At 38.8% G+C, this 23,251-nt stretch overlaps 1 protein-coding gene across 10 annotated transcripts in view; it reads left to right on the top strand.

Moving 5' to 3' along the window:
• The window catches only part of SFMBT1 (Scm like with four mbt domains 1), a 151,262-nt gene that overhangs the window by 107,456 nt on the left and 20,555 nt on the right, over positions 1–23,251 (top strand). For all 10 annotated transcript variants that reach the window (XM_055274226.2, XM_063645937.1, XM_055274216.2 and 7 more), the window contains 7 exons: positions 4,512–4,752; positions 13,222–13,310; positions 15,798–16,044; positions 17,074–17,168; positions 17,688–17,789; positions 19,766–19,916; positions 21,993–22,075. In XM_055274226.2, coding sequence (XP_055130201.2) covers positions 4,512–4,752; positions 13,222–13,310; positions 15,798–16,044; positions 17,074–17,168; positions 17,688–17,789; positions 19,766–19,916; positions 21,993–22,075 — 1,008 coding nt within the window. The remainder of the gene's footprint in view (positions 1–4,511; positions 4,753–13,221; positions 13,311–15,797; positions 16,045–17,073; positions 17,169–17,687; positions 17,790–19,765; positions 19,917–21,992; positions 22,076–23,251) is intronic.

Below are 23,251 nucleotides of genomic sequence, written 5' to 3' on the forward strand. Positions count from 1 at the left end.
AATAATGTAGTTTATGATCCTTATGACCTTTAAAGATAGGAAAAGATTTGTTTAAAAATACAGAAAAAGCAGCTGGGTGCGGTGTCTCACGCCTGTAATCCCAGCACTTTGGGAAGCCGAGGCAGGCGGATTGCTTGAGGTCAGGAGTTCGAGACCAGCCTAGACAACATGGTGAAACCCCATCTCTACTAAAAATACAAAACTTAGCCGGGCATGGTGGTGCATGCCTGTAGTCCCAGCTGCTCGGGAGACTGAGGCAGGAGAATCACTTGAGTCCGGGAGGCAGAGGTTGTAGTGAGCTGCACCACTGCACTCCAGCCTGGGCGACAGAAGGAGACACTGTCTCGAGAAAAAAACAAACAAACAAAAAAAGATATATATAGAAAAAGCACTACCTTTTTTAAGGAAAAATGTTGATAAATTAGACTACAATAAATTTAAGAACTTCTGTTTATCAAAAGACATCATAGTGAAATGAGAAAAATATTTGCAACACAACTGTCAGAGAACTGATGTCCACAATACAGACTGAATTTAAAAATAGGTAAAGAACTTAAGCATTTCCCAAAAGAAGAAATCTAAATGACTAATAAATATAAAGGTTGTCAACTTGATTAATAATCAGATCATACAAATTAAAATTACAATAAGATACGTGACACACCTTCCAAAATGGTTAAAAGTGAAAAAGGGGGCTGGGCGCAGTGGCTCATGCCTGTAATCCCAGCACTTTGGGAGGCCGAGGCTGGTGGATCATGAGGTCAGGAGATCGAGACCATCCTGGCCAACATGGTGAAACCCGGTCTCTACTAAAAATACAAAAAAATTAGCCGGGCTTGGTGGCGGGTGCCTGTAGTCCCAGCTACTCAAGAGGCTGAGGCAGGAGAATGGTGTGAACCCAGGAGGCAGAGCTTGCAGTGAGCAGAGATGGCGCCACTGCACTCCAGCCTGGGCGACAGAGTAAGACTTCGTCTCAAAAAAAAGTGAAAAAGACTGAAAATAGAAAAATGTTGGTCAGAATGGGGAGCAAAAGGAGCCAGGCATGGTGACTCACGCCTGTAATCCCAGCACTCTAGGAGGCTAAGGCAGGTGGATCACTTGAGGCCAGGAGTTTGAGCCAGCCTGGCCAATATGGTGAAACCTTGTTGCTACAAAAAATACAAAAATCAACCAGGTGTGGTGGCACGTGCCTGTGGTCCCAGCTACTTGGGAGGCTGAGACATGAGAATCACTTGAACCTGAAAGGTGGAGTTTGCAGTGAGCCAAGATCACTCCACTGTAGTCCAGCCTGGGTGACAGGGCAAGACTCTGTCTCAAAAAAAAAAAAAAAAAAAAAAAAAAAAGGAATAGAGCAAAAGGATTTCTCATATGCTATTGGGAAGCTAAATTGCTACAACTTCTTTGGAAAACAGTTTGGTTGTTACCTATTTTAGAAATTCATGTATGTATGTACCAAGAGACAAGCAAAAATGTTTATGGTATCATTATTCGTAGCTTCCCAAAACTGTGAACTGCCCAAATACCTAGTAACTAGTAGAAATGGAATGAATAAATTGTGACATATTCATTTAGTGGAATACTACACAGTAGTGAAAAGAAGTAAACTACCGTTACATGCAAGAGCATGAGTAAATCTCATAGGTAATGTTCGATGAGAGAAGCTCCACTCAAAAAATATTCATATTGCATAATTTCATTAACATAGTGTGGAAACATAGTCAATATAACCATAGTGTTTAGGATAGTGATAGAACAGGTAGTGACTAGCAGGGGAAGACTTTTTACACAGAATGTGGGACTTTCCCTATCTGGCTGTCTCCAGGATTCCACTTCCATTTTCCAGTGTCTGTGGTTGCCATATTGCATTTATTTGTCATGTCTTCATAGTCTCCTCTGGTATATGACAGTTCCTCATTCTTTCTTTGTCTTTTATGGACTTGACACTTTTGATGAGCCTATATTGCATGTCAATTATTTGTGGAATATTCCTCAATTTGGATTTGTTTTTTTCTCATGATTGGATTGAATTTGTGCAGATTTGGTAATAATGTTGTAGGAATGGTATTGTAGTTATCTTCTATGAAATCAAGGCTACATGATATTGAGCAAACTTTGATTGGTTAGTTACGTGGCATCTGCCAGATTTTTTCACTGTAATGTTGCTGTTTTCCCCTTTGAAGTTAAAAGGAATGTTACTGGGAGAACCTTTGAGATTTTGCAGATATCCTGTTTCTTATCACAGTATTTTAGAGTCCATCAATAATTCTTGCCTGCAATGTTTATCTTTTTTTGTTTTTCTTTTTTTTTGAGACGGAGTCTCGCTCTGTTGCCCAGGCTGGATTGCCTGCCATGGCGCGATCTCGGCTCACTGCAAGCTCCGCCTCCTGTGTTCATGCCATTCTCCTGCCTCTGCCTTCTGAGTAGCTGGGACTACAGGCGCCCACCACCACGCTTGGCTAATTTTTTTTTGTATTTTTAATAGAGACGGTTTCACCATGTTAGCCAGGATGGTTTTGATCTCCTGACCTCGTGATCTGCCTGCCTCGGCCTCCCAAAGTGCTGGGATTACAGGTGTGAGCCACTGCATCCGGCTCTTGCAATGTTTATTTCTTTGGTATTTGTCTACTAGTGATTTTCTATTTCCACCTTTTTTTTTCAATATTTATTAACTGGTTTTCTACTCTAACGAAGATCTGTCCCCTCTCCCCTATTTATTTGTATCAGTGTGGACTCATAGATACTTATTTAAATCTATTAGTTATAATGCATTACTCTCACTATTTATTTTATTGCTCAAATTGTCCCAGATGTAGCCAGTGAGATCCTTCTAGTTGTCTTGTATGTTCCTTCAACATACTCCCATAATTTTTTGATCATTTCCTTACTTTCTGGCATCACAAGATATTCCAGGCTCTAATTGTATTTTTCCTATCCCAGAATTGGAATAAGTTTTTTTCCCCAAAGTCCTTTTTTTTTTTTTTTATTGGAAGGTGGTATTTAGAAATCAAAATTTGGGCCAGGCACGGTGGTTCATGACTGTAATCTCAGCACTTTAAGAGGCCAAGATGGGCAGATTGCTTGAGGTCAGGAGTTTGAGACCAGCCTGGGCAACATGGCAAAACCCCGTCTCTACAGAAAATACAAAAATTAGCCAGGCATGGTGGCGCACATCTGTGGTCTCAGCTACTCAGGAGGCTGATGTGAGAGGACTTCAGGTTGCATGAGCCGAGATTGCACCACTGCACTTCAGCGTGGGTGGCAGAGCCAGTCCCTGTCTAAAAAAATAAAAAAGAGGCCGGGCGTGGTGGCTCACGCCTGTAATCCCAGCACTTTGGGAGGCTGAGGTGGGTGGATCACCTGAGGTCAGTAGTTCAAGACCAGCCTGGACAACATGGTGAAACCCCATCTCTACTAAAAATACAAAAAATTAGCTGGGTGTGGTGGCGGGCGCCTGTAACCCTAGCTACTCAGGAGGCTGAGGCAGGAAAATCGCTTGTACCCAGGAGGCAGAGGTTGCAGTGAGCCGAGATCGCGCCATTGCACTCCAGCCTGGGTGAACAGAGCGAAACTTTGTCTCAAAAAAATAGAAAAGAAAGAAATCAAAATTTGTACACTATATTTGCTTATTGTGACTACATGTCATTATTTGTAGTCTCTCTCAATTCACAGAGTTGGGAAATACGTGTGTGGTTGTCTCCATCTCTATTATTCGTTCATTTCTTTATCCATCCATCCATCTGTCTGTCTGCCTGTCTGTCTGTCTCTATGTGCCTACCAATCAATCATCATGTCCCTGTTCAGATACATCTGATTCCAGTCCAACACCACAGGCTTCCCTTTGCTTATTCGTCACTTTTTTCCCATGGTGAGAAACCTGGCTCTTATTATTCATAGTATATTTATTTAATGTTAGTATACATATAAAGTATTAATAGTTCCAGATTTGCTAACCCAGACCTTTGTGACCATATAATGTTTCATCTAAATTAGAACACTTTTGAGAGGGAAAGGGGGGATGTTATTAATTATTATTTACGAGTAATTGGTGGAAACATAGACTTTTAGGGAAACTGGGAAGTATGGCTCCCTGTATATGGTACATATTGTACTAATTTATTATCATTACGGTTTATTTTTGTCTTTTCACTTTTCTAGCGTCATACATTTCCTGTTGATTGATGCAGAAATCATTCTTGTAAACAATGTGTTGAAAGCTATTAAAATGGTGACTAGTAATTTATATACTTAATAGGAAGCATTTCCTGTAATCATAATAGACTGCTTTGGTGAAAATATTGAGTTCCTTCATTGTCAGATGGAACAGAGCAGCATTGCTATTCATTTGTTTTATCTGGATTACTTCTGTAAGTTAGAATTGGAATTTCTCAGGCTTTCCTTGAGATGTTACTGTATTTAGTGCTTCAGAATTGTAAGTCGTAAAAAAGAACATTGGTCAAAGAAATACTCATTTAAGATACTTGTCTGGTGCTTAATAACATTTCCCTGTTAAGGTGGACACACGTTTGCAAAATGGATTTGCTCCTGGGATGAAGCTGGAGGTGGCTGTGAGAACAGATCCTGAAACCTACTGGGTTGCCACCATCATCACCACCTGTGAGCAGTTGCTCCTTCTCCGTTATGATGGCTATGGGGAGGATCGGAGAGCAGATTTCTGGTGTGACATCAGGAAGGCTGATCTCTACCCCATTGGGTGGTGTGAGCAGAATAAGAAGACCCTTGAAGCCCCAGAAGGTAATGAAATACTTCCTATCAAGACGTGACGTGATTTTGCTATAAGAAAATTTGGATTGTCCACAGTCTTGAGGTTTTCAGTCTCTCGAGCATGTAGGTTTACCCAGCTTTTCTAGGTTAGCATTTTGAGTAAAAATATTTATAAGGAATAATACACATTTTCCTGTCCTTTAAAATTATTTTCTTTGCTACGTAAAGCCTCAGGTTTTTATGATGCTCATAGGGAACACTAGCTGCTTATCATCCTTTCAGACTGTGAGGTTCTCTGAGTTCTAGATTTGTAGATCTGGTTGTTTTTAAGCCCGTTGGGCCAGACTGATGTTTTGTTGATTTTCTTTTGTTTTTATTGTCCTCTCTCCTCATACCCTCAAGCAATCTGGTAACTAGGAACTCTTAAATGAACCAAATCAAGCACCATTCCAGAAGGAGTAAAAACCAAATTAAGCAGAAGAGAGACAATAAAGGCAAAAGAAAAGAGAAGGGTGAGATAAAGGTGGGGAAAGATAAGAGGACTCCGGATTTAAGAAAATACCTGAGTTGTCTGGGCGGGATGGCTCATGCCTGTAATGGCAGCACTTTGGGAGGCTGAGGCGGGTGGATCACCTGAGGTCAGGAGTTCGAGACCAGCCTGGCCAACGTGGCGAAACCCCGTCTCTACTAAAAATACAAAACAATTAGCTGAGTGTGGTGGTTCACAACTATAATTCCAGCTACTCAGGAGGCTGAGGCAGGAGAATCACTTGAAACCAGGAGGCGGAGGTTGTATTGAGCCGAGATTGCGCCACTGCACTGCAGCCTGGGTGACAGAGTGAGATTCTGTCTCAAAAGAAAGAAAATACCTGACTTTTGGTATTTTTCTTTTAACTTCTTACTTTGATGTAATTTCAGATTTACCAAAAAGTTATGAGAATCATATGGAAAATTATTGGAGACTTTTTGCCAAGTTTCTCCAAATGTTGTTAATGTTGACATATATGATGTTAATCTTGTCTCCACTGCTTTACGTATGTTCTTTTAATGAACCACATGAGAGTTGGTTTTAGATATGATGCCCTTTTATTCAAAAATACTGTATGTATTTCTAAAAACAAGGTATTCATGTTACAGTAAAATATGAAAATGAGGAAATTAACTTTGATACAATACTATTTACAGATAGTACTCAGGTTTTTAAAAGGAACATTGTTTAATAAACATGGTCTTATTTTTATATTTATATCACTTTCTAGTATTTTTGTTTTTATTTTCATTTCTATTTTCTTGAGGCAGGGTCTTGCTATATCACGCAGGCTGGTCTCCAACTCCTGGGTTCAAGTGATTATCCTGCCTCAGCCTCCCTAATAGCTAGTACCACAGGCATGAGCCATCATGCATCATGCCTGGGCCTTATTCAGTTTTTACCAGCTATTCCAATAACATTTAAAATAATTTCGTTCTATTTTATTTTTTTGAGACAGAGTCTTGCTCTGTCAGCCAGGCTGGAGTGCAGTGGCGTGATCCTAGCTCACTGTGTCCTTGAACTCCCGGGCTCAAGTGATTCTCCCACCTCACCCCTGCCAAGTAGCTGGGTCTACAGGTGTGTGTCACCATACCCAACTAATTTTTAAACTTTTTTTGTAGAGACAGAGTTTTGCTGTGTTGCCCAGGCCAGTCTCAAACTCCTGGCCTTAAGTGTTTCTCCTTACAAAGTGTTGGGATTACAGGCATGAACCACCTCGCCTGGCCGAATAACTTTTTTTTTTTTTTTTTTTGAAACAGAGTCTCACTCTGTTGCCCAGGCTGGAGTGCAATGGCGCAATCTCAGCTCACTGCAGCCTCCGCCTCCTGGGTTCAAGCAATTCTCCTCCCTCAGCCTCCCAAGTAGCTAAGATTACAGGCACCCGCCACCACACCCAGCTAATTTTTTGCATTTTAGTAGAGATGGGGTTTTGCCGTGTTGGCCAGGCTGGTCTTGAACCCCTGACCTCAGGTGATCTGCCCGCTTCGGCCTCCCAAAGTGCTGGGATTACAGGCATGAGCCACCGCGCCTGGCCAATAACTTTTTTTAATTAAAGAAAAATCCCAGATCATGTGTTACATTCAGTTGTCATGTCTCATAAGTTTCCTGTAATCTGGAACAGTTCTTCAGGGCTTCGTCTTTCATGACTTTGATATTTTGAAAGTTACAGGCCAGTTTTCCCAATGTTCATTCTATCCTGGTCCCAGTAATGTTCATTATACTGTATTTCCTTTCCTGGTCCAAGATTCCTGTCTAGAATCACATTGCATTTAGTTGTCATGTCTCTCTAGTTTTCTTAACCATTCTTTTTCTTTTTTGAACTTGACATTTTTGAAGAACAGGCCAGTCATTCTGTCAGATTTCCCACAATTTGGGTTTATCTGATGCTTCCTTTCGTTCAGGTTGTTCACTTTTGGTAGGAAAAATGCAAAAGCTGTGCCCTTCCAGTGCATGATATCAGAAGATACATGCTATTGATTTGTCTTATTATAGGTAAAATTAACTTCCATCACTTGATTAGGTTCCTATATGCCAAGTTTTTTCATTGTAAAGGTATTATTTTTTGCTTTTTAGTTAGTGTCTTGTTGGAAGATACTTGGAGAATATGAAAGTATCCTATTACTCTTCACACTTTAACCCACTATTCTTAGTATCCATTTATAAATTTTATCTGAAACAATTATTTTTTCAATAATTACCAAATGGTGTTTTAAAAATTTTTTTCTACATTTCTTAGTTGGCTTTCTACTATACTATAGAAAGAGCTTCCCCCTTTCCTCTATTTATGTATGTATGTGTATATGTAGGTATGTTTATCAGTGTAGACTCATGATTCTGATTTTATTTAATGGGTTATAATCCTTTACTATTTCTTTTGATCCTGAAACTGTCCTAGATTTGGTGAGTGGTTACCCCTTCAAGCGGGCTACTGTATCCTTTAAATATGTCCTTATTATTCTTTAAGCAGTTTCTTATTTTTTGACTCAAGAAGCATTTTCCTGTTTCAGCCCTGAAATCAGCCATTTCCCCAAGAAGTCTTTTCTTTTAGTGAAGAATGGTATTTGGAAACGAAGATCTGAGTATTCGGGTCCTGGGATGTTTGTGGGCTTCTCCTTTGTGAAGGTTTTTTACCTTGTGAGGAACAATAGAAGAGGGAGCTCTAGAGACATGAAGCCGCCTGGCCTCCTGTCTCATCCTAAAGTATGTAGGAAAATGCATCTCATTTAAATGTGAACAACAGAAAAGGATTTCAGTTGAATCTCATACAAGATTATTACAGTGAAAAAAGAGTAGAAACAACCACAGAAGAAGTGAACATTGTGTCAGATAAAAACATTTCAAAATAAGCTAACAAAAAAGTAGTAACAATAATAGAAACAGTGAAAAAAATTATAAATAAAATTTATAAACATTCAGAAATGAAGGGATTAAAAAAGGGAAGATTTGAAAAGAGAAAAAGTAAAACTTAGGCAAGAACTGGAAATAAAAGAATATTGGAAATGAAGACTTAGTTAAAATGAGCACAGGAATGAGTCAGCACCATGGATACTATCTGAAGAAAAACAGATGAAAAAAAGGAAAGAAATTTTAAAATAAAAACCAAACAAAGAAATAAAAAGGACTTGAGAAACACCTTATACAGCTAGGTAAAAATGATTTAACATACCTGCAGTAGAAGTCCTTGAAGAAGAAAACTGAAGCAACGAAACAACAAAATACTATAAACTATGATTTAGGTAAACATTTATTTATTTATTTTTTGAGACAGAGTGTCACTCTTTGTCACCCAGGCTGGAGTACAGTGGCATGATCTCGGCCCACTACAACCTCTGCCTCCCAGGTTCAAGCAGTTCTCCTGCCTCAGCCTCCCGAGTAGCTGGGACTACAGGTACATGCCACCATGCCCAGCTAATTTTTATATTTTTAGTTGAGAGGGGGTTTCACCATGTTGGCCAGGCTGGTCTCAAACTCCTGACCTCAAGTGATCTGCCCACCTGAGCTTCCCAAAGTGCTGGGATTACAGGTGTAATCCGGCTACCATGCTGGACCATAATTCAGGTAAACGTTACAGAAATAAAAGAGGCCTTGTAATACATACTGAAAGGGATTACTAAGTATGTAGGAAAATCAAATGAGGGCAGCTACATCAACATTGTTCTAATGAAAATATTGAACTTGAAAGCAAAAAATAATATCACGGCTATTTAGGAAAAAGACCAAGTTTCTTATAAAGGAAACAAAACAAGATTTTTGTCAAGAGTTATTAGCAATGGTTTATGCCAAAAGACAATGGAATGTAACATATTTAAGAAATTTAATGAAAGAGAAAATATGAGACAGGGATTTTATATCTAGCCAAACTGAACTTCAGATCTAAAGGCTATATGCAAACTGTTATGAACAGGTAAGAACTAAGTAATACTGTTCCCATGAGCCCTTCCTAAGGAGTCCACTAGGGAATGAGCTTCAGCTGAGCAAATTAATGAGTTAACGTTAGCATGAGAAATGGTAGTGAAACATTAAATATATGTATAGCTATAGAACTTAAACTAAATGATGGTTGTAAGGGAGACACTGTGGTATGTAATAGCTGTATGCTCTGAAAATGTAGTTACATTATTACTATAAAAAGTATGGGACAAGAATAGGGAAAACGTGAATAGTTGTATAAGCCCACTCATTGTCTTAAAAAAAAAACCAGCTTTATTGCCATGTAATTTAACTATTTAAGTGTTAACTGGGAGTAAAAGGATATTACCTGAAATGAGATGCTGAAGGAGAGAAAACAAAGGGCTTATAGCTAACTTCAGTATTGTTTATAGAAACAACAACAACAACAACAAAATAGAAAGTAGTCCAAAAATAGAGAGGACTGAAAGTGTTATGTAAAGGTGATCAGTAGAACAAAAATAAGAACCTTTCTACATGCCGAAAGAGACTTAGAAAGAGAAACTGTGTGTAAACAGGATAGATCACATAGTAAAAAAAAAACCACATACACACAAAGTATATAACATTTAACAGTATGAAATTTAGGCCATGCATATTAATAATATCAATAAGTGTTACTGGACGTACTCTTTTATTAGAAGTAAACAAATAAATTCAGATTGCCTCATAAAGCAAAATCCACTCTTGTCCTCTGTATAGGAGACATACCTAAGCAGAGAGACTACAAAAGAGTAAAAATAAAAGGACAAAGATGTACAGACAACTGCCAGTAGAAAAGAAACCAGCTGTCAGTCTTGATAGCTGACAAAGGATACTTTGTAAGAAAAGCAGCTATAGACAGCAATAAAAAGGAGGAGGGTCTACATACAACCAAGGAGTGGGCTCAGGATATGTTATTGTATGAAAAAAAGAAAAATGCGTACAGACTTGAGGAGGAGGAGAGCTCAAGGATATGATGATACGAATGTGTGTATGTGAACTTATTTTTTTCAAAATAAAAAAATAAATCACTGGCCAGGCACGGTGGCTCACTCGTATAATCCCAACACTTTGGAAGGCTGAGGCGGGTGGATCACGAGGTTAGGAGATCAAGACCATCCTGGCCAACATGGTGAAACCCCATCTCTACTAAAAATACAAAAATTAGCCGACCATGGTGGTGTGAGCCTGTAATCCCAGCTACTTGGGAGGCTGAGGTAGAAGAACCACTTGGACCCGGGAGGCGGAGGTTGCAGTGAGCCAAGATTGTGCCACTGCACTCCAGCCTGGGCGACAGAGCAAGACTCCGTCTCAAAAGAAAAAAAAAGAATAAATCATTTAGAAAAAAGTTACCTGTGGGGAAAGAAGGGAATAGAATGAAGGAGATAGCAATAGAAGCTAAATCTTATGAGTGTACCTTATTTTATTTTGTAGATTTGACTTTTGAACCTTGTAAATATTTTATGCAACTAGAAAGCAAAATTAAATGTTTAGAAAGCAATTACTAAAAATCAAAAGCAAAATCAAGGAAACCTAACTGTATATGGAGCTTGTGGGATAACCACACAAAGAGGAACTATTTCAGTGACTTAAAAACACAATAAAATATGAAAGTACGTCCCCAGTTAGGGATATATACTCTAAGGACAACAATAACAAAAAAAAAAATGCAAAGAAAAAATCTTAACCTATTTTTAGTAATCCTATTGTTGGTGGTAGACTTGATGTTGTTACTTTGAAATAGTTGTTTGTATATGGTAGGCAAAAGCAAATAAAGAATGAAATGTGTGGCCGGGCGTGGTGGCTCACACCTGTAATCCCAGCACTTTGGGAGGATGAGGCAGGCAGATCACAAGGTCAGATCAAGACCATCCTGGCTAACATGGTGAAACCCCCTCTCTGCTAAAAATACAAACAATTAGCCGAGCATGGTGGCAGGCGCCTGTAGTCCCAGCTACTCGGGAGGCTGAGGCAGGAGAATGGCGTGAACCTGGGACAGAGCGAGACTCTGTCTCAAAAAAAAAAAAAAAAAAAGAATGAAATGTGTAATTGAGAACTAGGATTTTCAGCATGATAGAAAGGAAATAGAGCTTAGATGGGTGAGTTAAACGAAAGCACTATCTTTCTGAATTTGTATTGGAAGTATTGTGATGTAATTTATCCTGAGAAGAAGAAATGCATTAACTCTAGACACTGAAAAGGCCGAGAAACACTAACCCAGTGGCAATGAGCACGCCCAGGTCTCTAAATACCATTTCCACGGAAATAAACTGGGGCTTCTTGCAGAAGTAGCTGAGTCCCGCACTAGGTCAGGCAATTTCCTAGATGATCCTGGAACATCTTGTCATACCAAAAAGCAAAAAAGTTATCACTGGCTCTTTACTAGTGTCATGCCAAAAGGTCTCAGGAGCCAACCTGAAGAGACTGCCTCTGGTTGAAGATAGAGTGTCAGTAAGCACAACAGCTGTAATGGCTTGAAATGTATTTGTTTTAATGTATGAGTTCATCGTGAAGTTTTGAAACAAAATCCTCATTAGCCGCTCTTGGAAGATGCCTGCCAATCAACTGTTTATTTTAAAGGGTGGTAAATGTAGAGAAAGAGTAAAGACAATCAAGTATATGTTCAAAGAAAGCCTTCTTTCTGTGAACTCTACCTCAGCGTAATCAAATAGCCGATGAAGAGAAATTTTCTTTATAGAAGTTCTTTGGTTAGTAAATGAAGAAGGAATAATAGAATTAGAATATCACCATTGAGCCCCTAATGAATCAGTGCATCTATGTAGTAACCGTTAAAAGCTGCTAATGTCACAAAAGGAGAGACAGCCAGACCATATGTGCCTCTTCATGCTCTTGATGGAAGGGTATAACTTATTCCACTTGTGAGGTATTCTTTCACCCTCAACCCCCCAAAGTCTAACCTGAATTTGATCAAGCTTCTAGCTCTAAATACTGATTTATGGCAAATACAGGGAACAGTAGAACAACTGGTCACCACAGGGACGCAACCAATGAAATCAGACTCTAAAAAACTCCATAGAGGACAAAGGCCAGGTCTCAACAAATGTAGAGTAAAAAAAGAGAGAGTATAGGGGCAAGGGAGGGGAGGAAGGAGTAGAAGCCTACTGATGAAAAGAAATCAAGGAGACATTTGCAGTGCATGCATCTCACTTGGGTCCTGATGTAATCAAACAAATTGATAAAACTGTTTATGAGACAATTGGGGAAGTTTGAACATAGACTGGATGTTTGATATTAAGGAATTATTGTTAATTTTTTAAAGGTGTGATGATGTTATTGTGGTTTTGTAAGAAAATATTTTCTTTTAGAAATATGTACTAAAATATATATATGGTTGAAATTATATGCTATCTGGAATTGTCTTCTAACTGATCCTTGGTTGGGCATGGGTGGAGTGTGAGGGTATAAGCCAGGCATTGGCAAATTATCTGTAAAGGGCAAGATAGTAAATATTTTAGGCTTTACTAGTCATACAATCTCTGTCAAAGCTGCTTAAACCCTACCTTTGTAGTGTGAAAGCAGCCACAGACAATATGTAAACAAATGGGTATGGCCATGTTCCAGTAAAACTTTATTAACAAAAACAGACAGCAGGCTGGATTAAGCCCTCGAGTTGTAGCTTGTAAATCCTGGTTTAGATGAAACAGATTGGCCATGAGGTGACAGTTGTTGACGCCAGGGCACTTAGGATTCGTTAGATCATTTTTCTTTTTGTATGTTTGAAAGTTTCCATCATAACAAATAAAGTAAGGTACCTTCTGGATATTATAGGAACAGGTAGTTGGGACTATATTCTCTTTGTTTTGTATGCAACTCTTAATAAACTAACCAGAAAGTAGCTCCATCTAGAGAAGCATTTTTGGTTTTATTTTGTTTTATCTTTTCAGGCTCTCAAAGAAGCAGTATGTTGGACTCTTAGATCTTAAAATGAGAAATACCTCTCAACCATCTCCACTGGTTTGGTTTGTCTGCATTCTGTTGGCTGGCATTTTGAGTAATCAGTCATTTATTCCCTCATCTAGGCATCAGAGATAAAGTATCTGACTGGGATGAGTTTCTGCGGCAGACCCTGCTAGGAGCATGTAGTCCTCCTGTTCCGCTGCTAGAGGGCGTGAGTATTACTACATGCCACATCAGCGTGGAAAACCCATCTGATCTTTCAAAGAATCTTAAAATCGGTTGCTTATTTACCACTCTGAAGCAAATAAACGTTATTATTAGAGACATAGGCATAGGTATTGGGAAGTTTAAACTTACCCTCAGAGGTTGCAAACTGGTGGCTTGCTTAGTGCCTAAATATTTTCTGAATTAGTTGCTAACACATAAAAAAATCTAATTTCCCAGATTCTTTTATACAGTTGGAAAATAGGACCTTCTGAGGGCTTTCACTCTGAAACTGAGCAGGGGTCAATTCTGCTTCAGGGTGGACATTTGTAACTCCCACACCAGGTGACTTGGAGACCCCCGACCCACCCTTTTTTTTTTTTTGCTCAGAAGATATTGGACCTATTGTACTTCTGCCTTCCACCTGCTTTTCAGCAGTCCTTTTAAATTAGTGTGGCCTTTAAGCTTGTTAGTAATATAGATCTCTTGATTTTGTGAAATAGATTTATTGGTTATTACATTTCTAAGTTATATCTTGTCACTTTCTGTCATACTGGTAAAATTCTTTGTGGCATATGTGAAATGCAGTGTATGAAGGTTCCCATCCCTCTACATCCTTGCCAACACTTGTTATCTTTTTTATTATAGCTGACTAAGTAGGTATGAAGTGGCATCTCATTTTGATTTACATTTCTGTAATGGCTGTTGATGTTGAGTATTTTTTTTGTTCTTATGGGCCATTTCTGTATCCTTTTTGGAGACATTTCTTTGCCCATTTTTAAATTGGGTTGTCTTTTTATTATTGAGTTGAATGTATTATTATACATTCAAAATATACATACATTTCAAAATATTGAAAATATTTTTCCCATTCTGTGGTTTGTCTTTTTATTGTTTGCAGCATAAACATTTTTTATTTTGATGTAATCCAGATTATCTTTTTTTCTTTTGTTGCTTGTGCTTTTGGTATCATATCTAAGAAGGTTTTGCTTAACCCAAGGTCAAGAAGATTTACTCCTGTATTTTCTAAGAGTTTTATGGTTACATTTACTTCTATGATCCATTCACATTCCCTTTTAAATTTTGATTGGTGAATACTCTATTTTAAACTGGTTTTTATTTTTTATACTCTGACTCATTTATTTATGCTTAGCCAGGGCCTTATACGTACTAAAAACTCAGTAACATTTTAATGAATGGATGAATTGATAAACGATTCCACTCTTTATTGACCATGACTCTGCCATGCTGACTTTTAGCTCTGAATCTTTTCCTCCACTTGTTCATATGTCCCTTTGCATATCTGGATATGTAAGTGTCACAGAGTAGTTTTTAGTAGGAAAAAAATGTAAGTTGTGTATTAGAAATGGTTAAGTGATAACTTGATAATGAATTTCTTTTCTTTATTGTAGTTTTTAATATACTTCTAGATAGTGAGAGTTAAACTTTTCCTTTCCATCACTGTGATCAAAAGCTTTTACTCTGTTCATTTGAACATTGTTGTGACATCAATAAAAAATCAGAAACAACTGAAATACTATCTGTAGGTAACTGGATAAATTATTGCCCATTTACAATGTAAAATATCATAAAATACTATAAAACGTGAGGAAGAGTTATATGTGCTATCGTAGAAAGATACCTATGATGTACTAAGTGAAGAACAAATTAAGAAACAGTATACAGTGTTTCCATTTTTCAAAAAATAGGAACAGACAGACTGGCAGAGGTGGATACTGACTTGTATGGAGAAAAAGAGTGTATGCCAAAGTGTTTCATGTGGTTCTTTCTTTGAGGTGGGATTATAGGTGACTTTGACTTTTATTTTTTTTCTTTAATGATGATGATGGTATTTTGATATTTGCTTTTTTTAATTTTTTAACTTTTTATAAAGGCAGAATCTTGCTCTGTTGCCTAGGCTAGAGTGCAGTGGCATTGATCTTGGCTCATCATAACCTCCACCTCCTGGGTTCAAGTGATTCTCCTGCCTCATCCTCCCAAGTAGCTGGGACTACAGGTGCCTGCCACCATGCCCGGCTAATTTTTGTATTTTTAGTAGAGACGGGGTTTCACCATGTTGGCCAGGCTGGTCTCGAACTCCTGACCTCAAGTGATCTGCCCACCTCAGCTTCCCAAAGTGCTAGGATTACAGGTGTGACCCACCATGCCTGGCCCATATTTGTTTTATAATAGATAAGGAATGATGATATTTTAAAAATTCTTACTAAATGAAACTACATAACATAGTCCTAGAGATAGAGATGTGTTAGAGTAATTTTACTGCATTATAGATAGATTTTCTTTAAGATAAACATTTTCATATCTCCTAGAAATAATACTGTAAGAGGCTTGTATGATGATAGACAATTTAGTGTCAGTGGCTTTTGAATGGGTAAAAAATACGAAGGCTGGTTTGAGATCATTTAGAAGTTGACTTTTCAAAAATATTATATTAATTTCTCGTACTGGATTGTTTTACTTTTTAATCCTACAGCTCCGTAATGGGAGGAATCCCTTAGATCTCATTGCTCCAGGATCCAGACTAGAATGTCAAGCTTTCCAGGACTCTTTAAGCACTTGGATTGTTACCGTAGTAGAAAACATTGGAGGAAGGCTGAAGCTACGTTATGAAGGACTTGAAAGTTCTGACAATTATGAACATTGGTTGTATTACTTGGATCCATTTCTTCATCACGTTGGTTGGGCTGCTCAACAGGGATATGAGCTTCAGCCCCCTTCAGGTGAAGAGTAATAGGATATTTTTCTTCTGTGACATTAACATGCTATGTTATTAATATCTATGAGGCTGAAAAAAATATATTCTGCATATTATGAAAACCTTTGTTCTCATAATAGAGCTATTACAAAACAGTTTATATGGAGTTGTTAAATTAAGTGCCTATTTTTCTTTTTTGTTGTTGTTGTTCTGCTTTTGGTTTTTGTTTTGTTTTGTTTTGTTTTTTGAGACAGAGTCTTGCTCTGTTACCCAGGCTGAAGTGCAGTGTCATGATCTCGGCGCACTGCAACCTCCGCCTCCCGGGTTCAAGCGATTCTTGTGCCTCAGCCTCCCCAGTAGCTAGGATTACAGGCACACGCCACCACACCCGGCTAATTTTTGTAGTTTTAGTAGAGATGGGGTTTCACCATGTTGGCCAGTCTGGTCTGGAACTCTTGACCTCAAGTGATCCGCCCACCTCAGCCTCCCGTAATGCTGGGATTACAGGTGTGAGACACCGTACCTGGCCAAGTGCCTATTTTTCTTTTCTTTTTATTGCTTTTATAATTTTCCACACATATTAATATACCTCATAGATTACTGTGCCAACCCATACTGACCCTTGACCAAGATAAAATAAAGAAAAAGTTATCTAGGGAGCATTTAGCTAGGTATATAGAAAATTGGGTCACAGCAAATTGTTGATTAAAAGAAATACCAATAATATTGGTATTTTTAGAGTTACTGTTTAAATCAATTTGCATTTATTATTATGTGCCCCAATTTGGATGTCGTATTACAATTTTATGGATTACAACAATCCTTATGATCTTACTGTAGGTATTTTCATAAAGCCAAGCTGTCCAGGCTCTGCATAGAGCAAAGTACTGAAGTTAAGGTGCAAGTTCTTTGAGTGTAGAGGGATATAAGTGGGCTTGAACCCTTTTCTAGTTCCAGTGGAAAGTGACTTGTTTTTGTTTATGTGAATGCTTTCAGGACAGTAAAAAGTATAAGTTTCTCATCATCTAAAGCATGTTGTCATGTTTTATTAAAGCCATCAGACATCTAAAAAATGAAGCTGAGTGGCAAGAGATTTTGGCCAAAGTGAAAGAGGAAGAGGAAGAGCCATTACCATCTTACTTATTTAAGGTAAAAACAAAACGTGATAGATCGATATTGCTTCCCTTACAGTAGAGTAAAGAAATGCGGGAGGTGAAAGTGTAAAGTAGCCCCTGCAGTCGGTAAGAATGCCGTGGTCTCTGAAGGAGGAGGGTATGTTAAGACTGGACTGATGATTATCCTTGTTTTCTTCTAACAGTTGTCTAGATTTTCTCCCCAAGTTCTCCTAAAGTAGTTTGAACCTTTTCTTTTCTACCCTTAACTACACAGCCCTAACTGATAAAATAAATTTGTTTTTTCCTCCAGATATTCCTTGTCTTTGAATGTAGAGAGTAGAAGCACTTTCTGTGTTTTTGTTTTTTCCTGGATAGTTTTTTCCAGAGTAGAAAATTATATTGGCTAGTTTTGCACATTTAAAAAAAAAGAAGAAAACTATAGGATTTACCAGAGCTGGACATTTCTATTAATCACAGTAGGATTCAGCTACATGTGAGTGTAAAATTGATACAGATACTATGTTTTCATCCCCTTTTGGTGTCTGCATTTCAGGACAAACAAGTTATTGGCGTTCATACATTCTCTGTAAACATGAAATTGGAAGCTGTAGACCCCTGGTCTCCTTTTGGGATCTCTCCTGCTACAGTTGTTAAGGTAAAATGGGGATAACTCTCTTGGTAAGAATCCCTGTCAAGGTGACGGGTTTAGGAAATGGGTAATGTTTTGATCTTTAAGCTCTATTGATCCAACCCATTTTTCCTTCTAAACCATGCAGCTAGAATTACTTCTGTGCACGTTTTGTATTTGTCCAGTTTGCTGCGGCCCATTCCTCCTTCAGAGCTTGGTAGCCCTAGCCAAAGCAGTCTTGGGCCTGGGCACTAGACTAGTAGGGGATGCATTCTTTGGGGTAGGCCTAGCTGTATATAAGTAAAGGAGATTTAATTCCTTTAGGAGGCCAGGGTATCTGTAAAGTTGGAGGCAGGCAGTCTCATCACCGTCTAACCAGATGCAGAGCTCGTTGGAATGAGGAGATGAATGGGGATCAGGCAGTTAGTGTTAAAAGTTCTGGCAGTGGACTGGCTCCAGCTGTGTATTCCAGATTCAGATTTAATCTTTTGGAATACTGACAAAACTAAGAAGTAAGGTTATCAAGGCCCTGCTCAGTCACTACAACTGAGGCATTGGTGAGAGAATTTCAGTTTCCAACTAGAGCAGAAGCACATTTACTGAAAATAGAAGCCAAAGTTGAATGTGACTAGAGGAATAGTTGCTTGGGTGCTAAATCATCTAACCTATTGAGATTTAAGTTTTCTCTGTCTTGGAAGAAGATTATTCTCAAAGCAAAGAGGGATTCTGAGCCTGCAAGTGGGGCCAGAACGCCCTACCTAGAGTCTGAAGGGAGGGCTAGTGGGAAGCCAGAGGAGGTTCATAAAGTTATCTCTTTGGCCGGGCACGGTGGCTTACGCCTGTCATCCCAGCACTTTGGGACGCCAGGGCAGGCAGATCATCTGAGGTCAGGAGTTCAAGACCAGCCTGACCAACATGGAGAAACCCCGTCTCTACTAAAAATACAAAATTAGCCGGACGTGGTGGCACATGCCTGTAATCTCAGCTGCTCGGGAGGCTGAGGCGGGAGAATTGCTTGAACCCGGGAGGCGGAGGTTGCGGTGAGCCAAGATTGTGCCATTGCACTCCAGCCTGGATAACAAAAGCAAAACTCCGTCTCTAAATAAATAAATAAATAAAGTTCGTTCTTTGGCATTTGAAACTGGGCTAAGATTTGAAAAACTAATTCATAGTAGCATAAGCTTAAACTAAGTTTCTCACTAAACTTAGACTAAATTTTGTTTGGAGCCAAACTACATGGCTTTGGATCCAGGTTTTGCTTCTTCTTCGTTTTGTAACCTAGGGCAAGTTATTTAACCTCTGTTTGAACTCATTCTCCTTATCTGCGAAATGGAGTTGATAATGGTACTTGGGCTGGGTGTGGTGGCTCATGCATGTAATCCCAGCACTTTGGGAGGCTGAGGCAGGAGGATCGCTTGAGCCCAGGAGTTTGGGACAAGCCTGGTCAATATAGCAAGACCACGTCTCTACAAAAATTAAAAAAATTAGCTGGGCATGGTGGTGCATGCCTGTTGTCCCAGCTATTCAAGGGACTGAAGTGGGAGGATCAACTGAGCCCAGGAAGTCAAGACTGCAGTGCTTCGGTGAGCCACGTTCATGCAACTGCACTCCAGCCTGGGTAACAGAGCAAGACCCTGTCTCCAAAAAAAAACAAAAAACAAACTCTCTCTCTCTCTCTCTCTCTCTATATACACACACACACACACACACACACACACACACACACACACACACATATATACGTATATACACATATACGTATATATATATAATGGTACTTACCTCATTCAATTGTTAAGAAGATTAAAACTGAATTGATACATGAAAAGCATTTAATTAAAACAGTAATTATATGTATTATATAACACAGAGCTAACATTTAGTGTTTAGTATTATTAATACCCACATGACTATGAACTTTTGTAATATGTTTGGCTGTGTCAAGGAAAAAGCACATATATATGTGTGCATTTGTCTATTTCATCTATTAATTGCATGTATAGGTTTTTGATGAGAAGTACTTTCTGGTGGAAATGGATGACTTGCGTCCTGAGAACCACGCACGGCGATCCTTTGTGTGCCACGCAGACAGTCCTGGCATCTTCCCTGTGCAGTGGAGTCTGAAGAATGGCCTACACATCAGCCCCCCTCCAGGTGCACATTCGCTGTCTTCTGAGTTGTCACTTGAGAGCTTCTCCTTGAAATGAAACATATCAGATGGCATTGCTTAAATCTTTTGTCCCTCTCCTCTTGCCCTAGCCTGTTCCTAACATTTTTTGGGGTCTGAGAAAAGTATAAGGAAAGGTCTAGATTCCATATATTTACATATTTGAAAGTTATAAATTGAGCTAAAAAACTGTTAAAGAGAGTGTGTTCTATCCTCTGATATCTATGCCCTCATAACCCCCTGGAAAGCCAGGTTCCAACCTAGATTCTGTGCTGGCTCCTTAGTCCCTTTTATGTCTGTTAGGGGTGGCAGAGGGGTGGGCTTGGATGCACAGTGAGCATTGGGGGCTGACTTGTGAGAAGAGGCCATAGAGCCAGAGTTAGAAGGTAGATTACTGATTATCTTTAGGTGTCTGAGCCTTGTCATGGAGGGGACTTTCTAGAGAGAAGTTTATGGTGAAGAGTAGAACTCAGGCAGCAGGTAGGAAAATAAAAGCTCATTTTCCTGATATTTGCAACTTTGCCAAATATAGCCTTTGATCCTTTAATCAAGGCCCTTAATTAATGGGTTAGCTGAGCTTGACTGAAATTTTTAATATTTTTGAACTTAGAGAATCTAGAACATGTCAGATGTTTATCTGAATTTTTAATATTAGCAAATCAGATTATTTGATTGGCAGTCTGTATATGTTATCAGTAGGTTTTCAGTAAAGCATAGCATCACTTCTCTAAATGGTGACTGCTGGAACACTGGGCTGGAAGTACTCTTTCTTGTTAACAAGGATCATAAACTCAGAACCTTTGTCTTCCATTCAGCTTTTATTCATTCAACAAACATTTGTGTAATGTTTGCTATAAGCCAGGCATTGAGCTTATCCCTGGGGAGAGTGACAAGCTCAATGAGTACAACCCAGTCCCTTCAAGGGGCAAATAGGGGGAAATATTAACAGAACTTCCTAGTTTCTCCTCCATCAGTGAACACAGCAGATGAATGCCTGGTTGGAGGGTGTGGTGTGGAACAGCCATAGAAGGAAGTTCTTGCTTTGCAGGCACGCTCTAGACATCCCAAGTTCTTTATTCTGCTTGCCACCTCTATGTGAAAAGGAAGAAACAATTGTTAAAAATACTGAAGCTTTCAGTGTTGTTATAGACAAATCAACTGTGTCTTTGTAAATAGAGGGAAGGTAGTAGATTACATAACTGAAAATGGCAGAAAATGTACTGTCAGGCATTGAGGTGGAGGCAAAGGAAGAACATGGTGCCGGTCTTAGGTAGGCAGGGACTGTTGGGCTGTCAGAGGGCATAGACTTGAGTAGCCTATTTTTTTTGCCTGTGAGACATTAAGCTCTCTGGAGGCTGAGAGCAACTCAGACACAATAGGCAGTTGGGCCTCGCTCAGCTCTTTGCATGTAGATGGTGCTGAGTCAGCAGCAGTTTGGACATGCTTCCATCAAGAACCTTAGTAGACTTAAATGGGGTGCTAAGCTTGTTTTTTCTGAAATAAATACATGATTTAGATTATAAAAGCATTGATATTCTGTAATATATGAATCTGAAAATGACAAGAGGATTTGTATCAGTGATATCTGAGACACATTTCAGGAGATAGCTTTAACAAAGAAAAAAAGTCTTCATCTTTGCAGATTAACTAATACTATTTGCTGTCTCTTTTCCTTAAGAGCCTGAGTCCCTTTAGAATTGACAATAAGAATGGATTTATATATACAAATCAAATTCAGTCATAACTGTCTTAAATTCTTTTGGTAAATTGCCAGCAACTAATCATATAAAATAGTGCTCAAAATAAATGCCTAGTTTGAAATTTGAAAGTTTACAAATTTATCCAAAGAGTCTCATTGTCTTATTACAGTTTGACCACAGTTGCTCTATTTTATAAAATTAACAGTGCTCTAGATTTATAGAATGCTTTTCGCCCCTCTAAAATGATCAAAGTTGTCAGACTAGCAGCACTGGAAGTTGTGAGTGGACCCTTGGTGACTGGTGAAGCCAGGCAAGCATGTGCAGTTTGGTAGTGTGACTCACTGTTCATTTGTCCCCACCTAGGCTACCCAAGCCAGGACTTTGACTGGGCTGACTACCTCAAACAGTGTGGTGCTGAAGCTGCTCCCCAGAGGTGCTTCCCTCCGGTGAGGACCCCCCATGGCCTCATGGCCACTATGCAGGGCTGTGGGGACTGCTGTGCTTCCCTTGCTTTCCTTGTTATTACTCTGAAGATAGTCATCTCACTCAATCCAGATGAGCACAGTGGTGATTGTAATCACATGATCTAAAGGAAAATATATTTACTGCAGAAGTGAATCAGTTAGTTTGCTAATTAAGTTAGTTTTATAAGTTTATTGGTTTTATTTTTTCTTAGCTGAAATCATGTGAATTTGAAATTTTATGATTCTTTTTCATGATTCAATAATAGGAAAAACTGTTGAAATATTAAGTGGAGAAAAATTGTTAAGCTTATTTAAATTCTTCTATCCAAATAATACATGCGTGTGGTTTAAAGAGCCATGTAGCAGTAAAAGGCTTAGAAGGTAAAATAGCAGTCCCTGCCCTACCCCTTTTCACAGTCTCCCTTCCCAGAAATAACTACTTCCTGTTCTTCTCACTGTAATCCTAGTATTTGTATTTCTTCCTTTTCAAAATAAAAAGCTTTTATCTTTTGAGTCATTTATTTTAGACATGTCACTTGGTTCTAATTTAAAAACTTTGACTTTATTAAAACAAATTAAATTCATCCTGTCTTATGGTGCTGAGTCTCTTGGTTCTAAATTATGATAAATGAGCATTTAATTATTTTTTATTACCTTTCCTCTCTGTCTTACCATGTTCTTCTTCCTGTAGAGTTATATTACAATTTTTGGTTAAATACAAAATGAGTTTTTACATTATGATATGCATTCAGATATTACAGCTGAGCACTGCAGTTTTGTTTTGTTTTGTTTTGTTTTGAGACAGAATCTTGCTCTGTCACCCAGGCTGGAGTGCAGTGGCATGATCTCAGCTCACTATAGCCTCTGCCTCCCAGGTTCAAGAGATTCTCCTGCCTCATCCTCCCAAGTAGCTGGGATTACAGGCGCCCACCAGCACACCCGCTTAATTTTCATTTTTATAGTAGAGACGAGGTTTCACCATGTTGGCCAGGCTGGTCTCGAACTCCTGACCTCAAGTGATCTGCCCACCTCAGCCTTCCAAAGTGCTGGGATTACAGGTATGAGCCACTGCACCTGGCACTGCAGTATTTTATGATTGTTTCTTTTTAAGAATTTTTATCCTCAGTAATAATTGCCTTGTTTTTAATTTACTTAATT

The sequence above is a fragment of the Symphalangus syndactylus genome, chromosome 1 (assembly GCF_028878055.3).
Source record: "Symphalangus syndactylus isolate Jambi chromosome 1, NHGRI_mSymSyn1-v2.1_pri, whole genome shotgun sequence".
NCBI classification, from domain to species: domain Eukaryota; kingdom Metazoa; phylum Chordata; class Mammalia; order Primates; family Hylobatidae; genus Symphalangus; species Symphalangus syndactylus.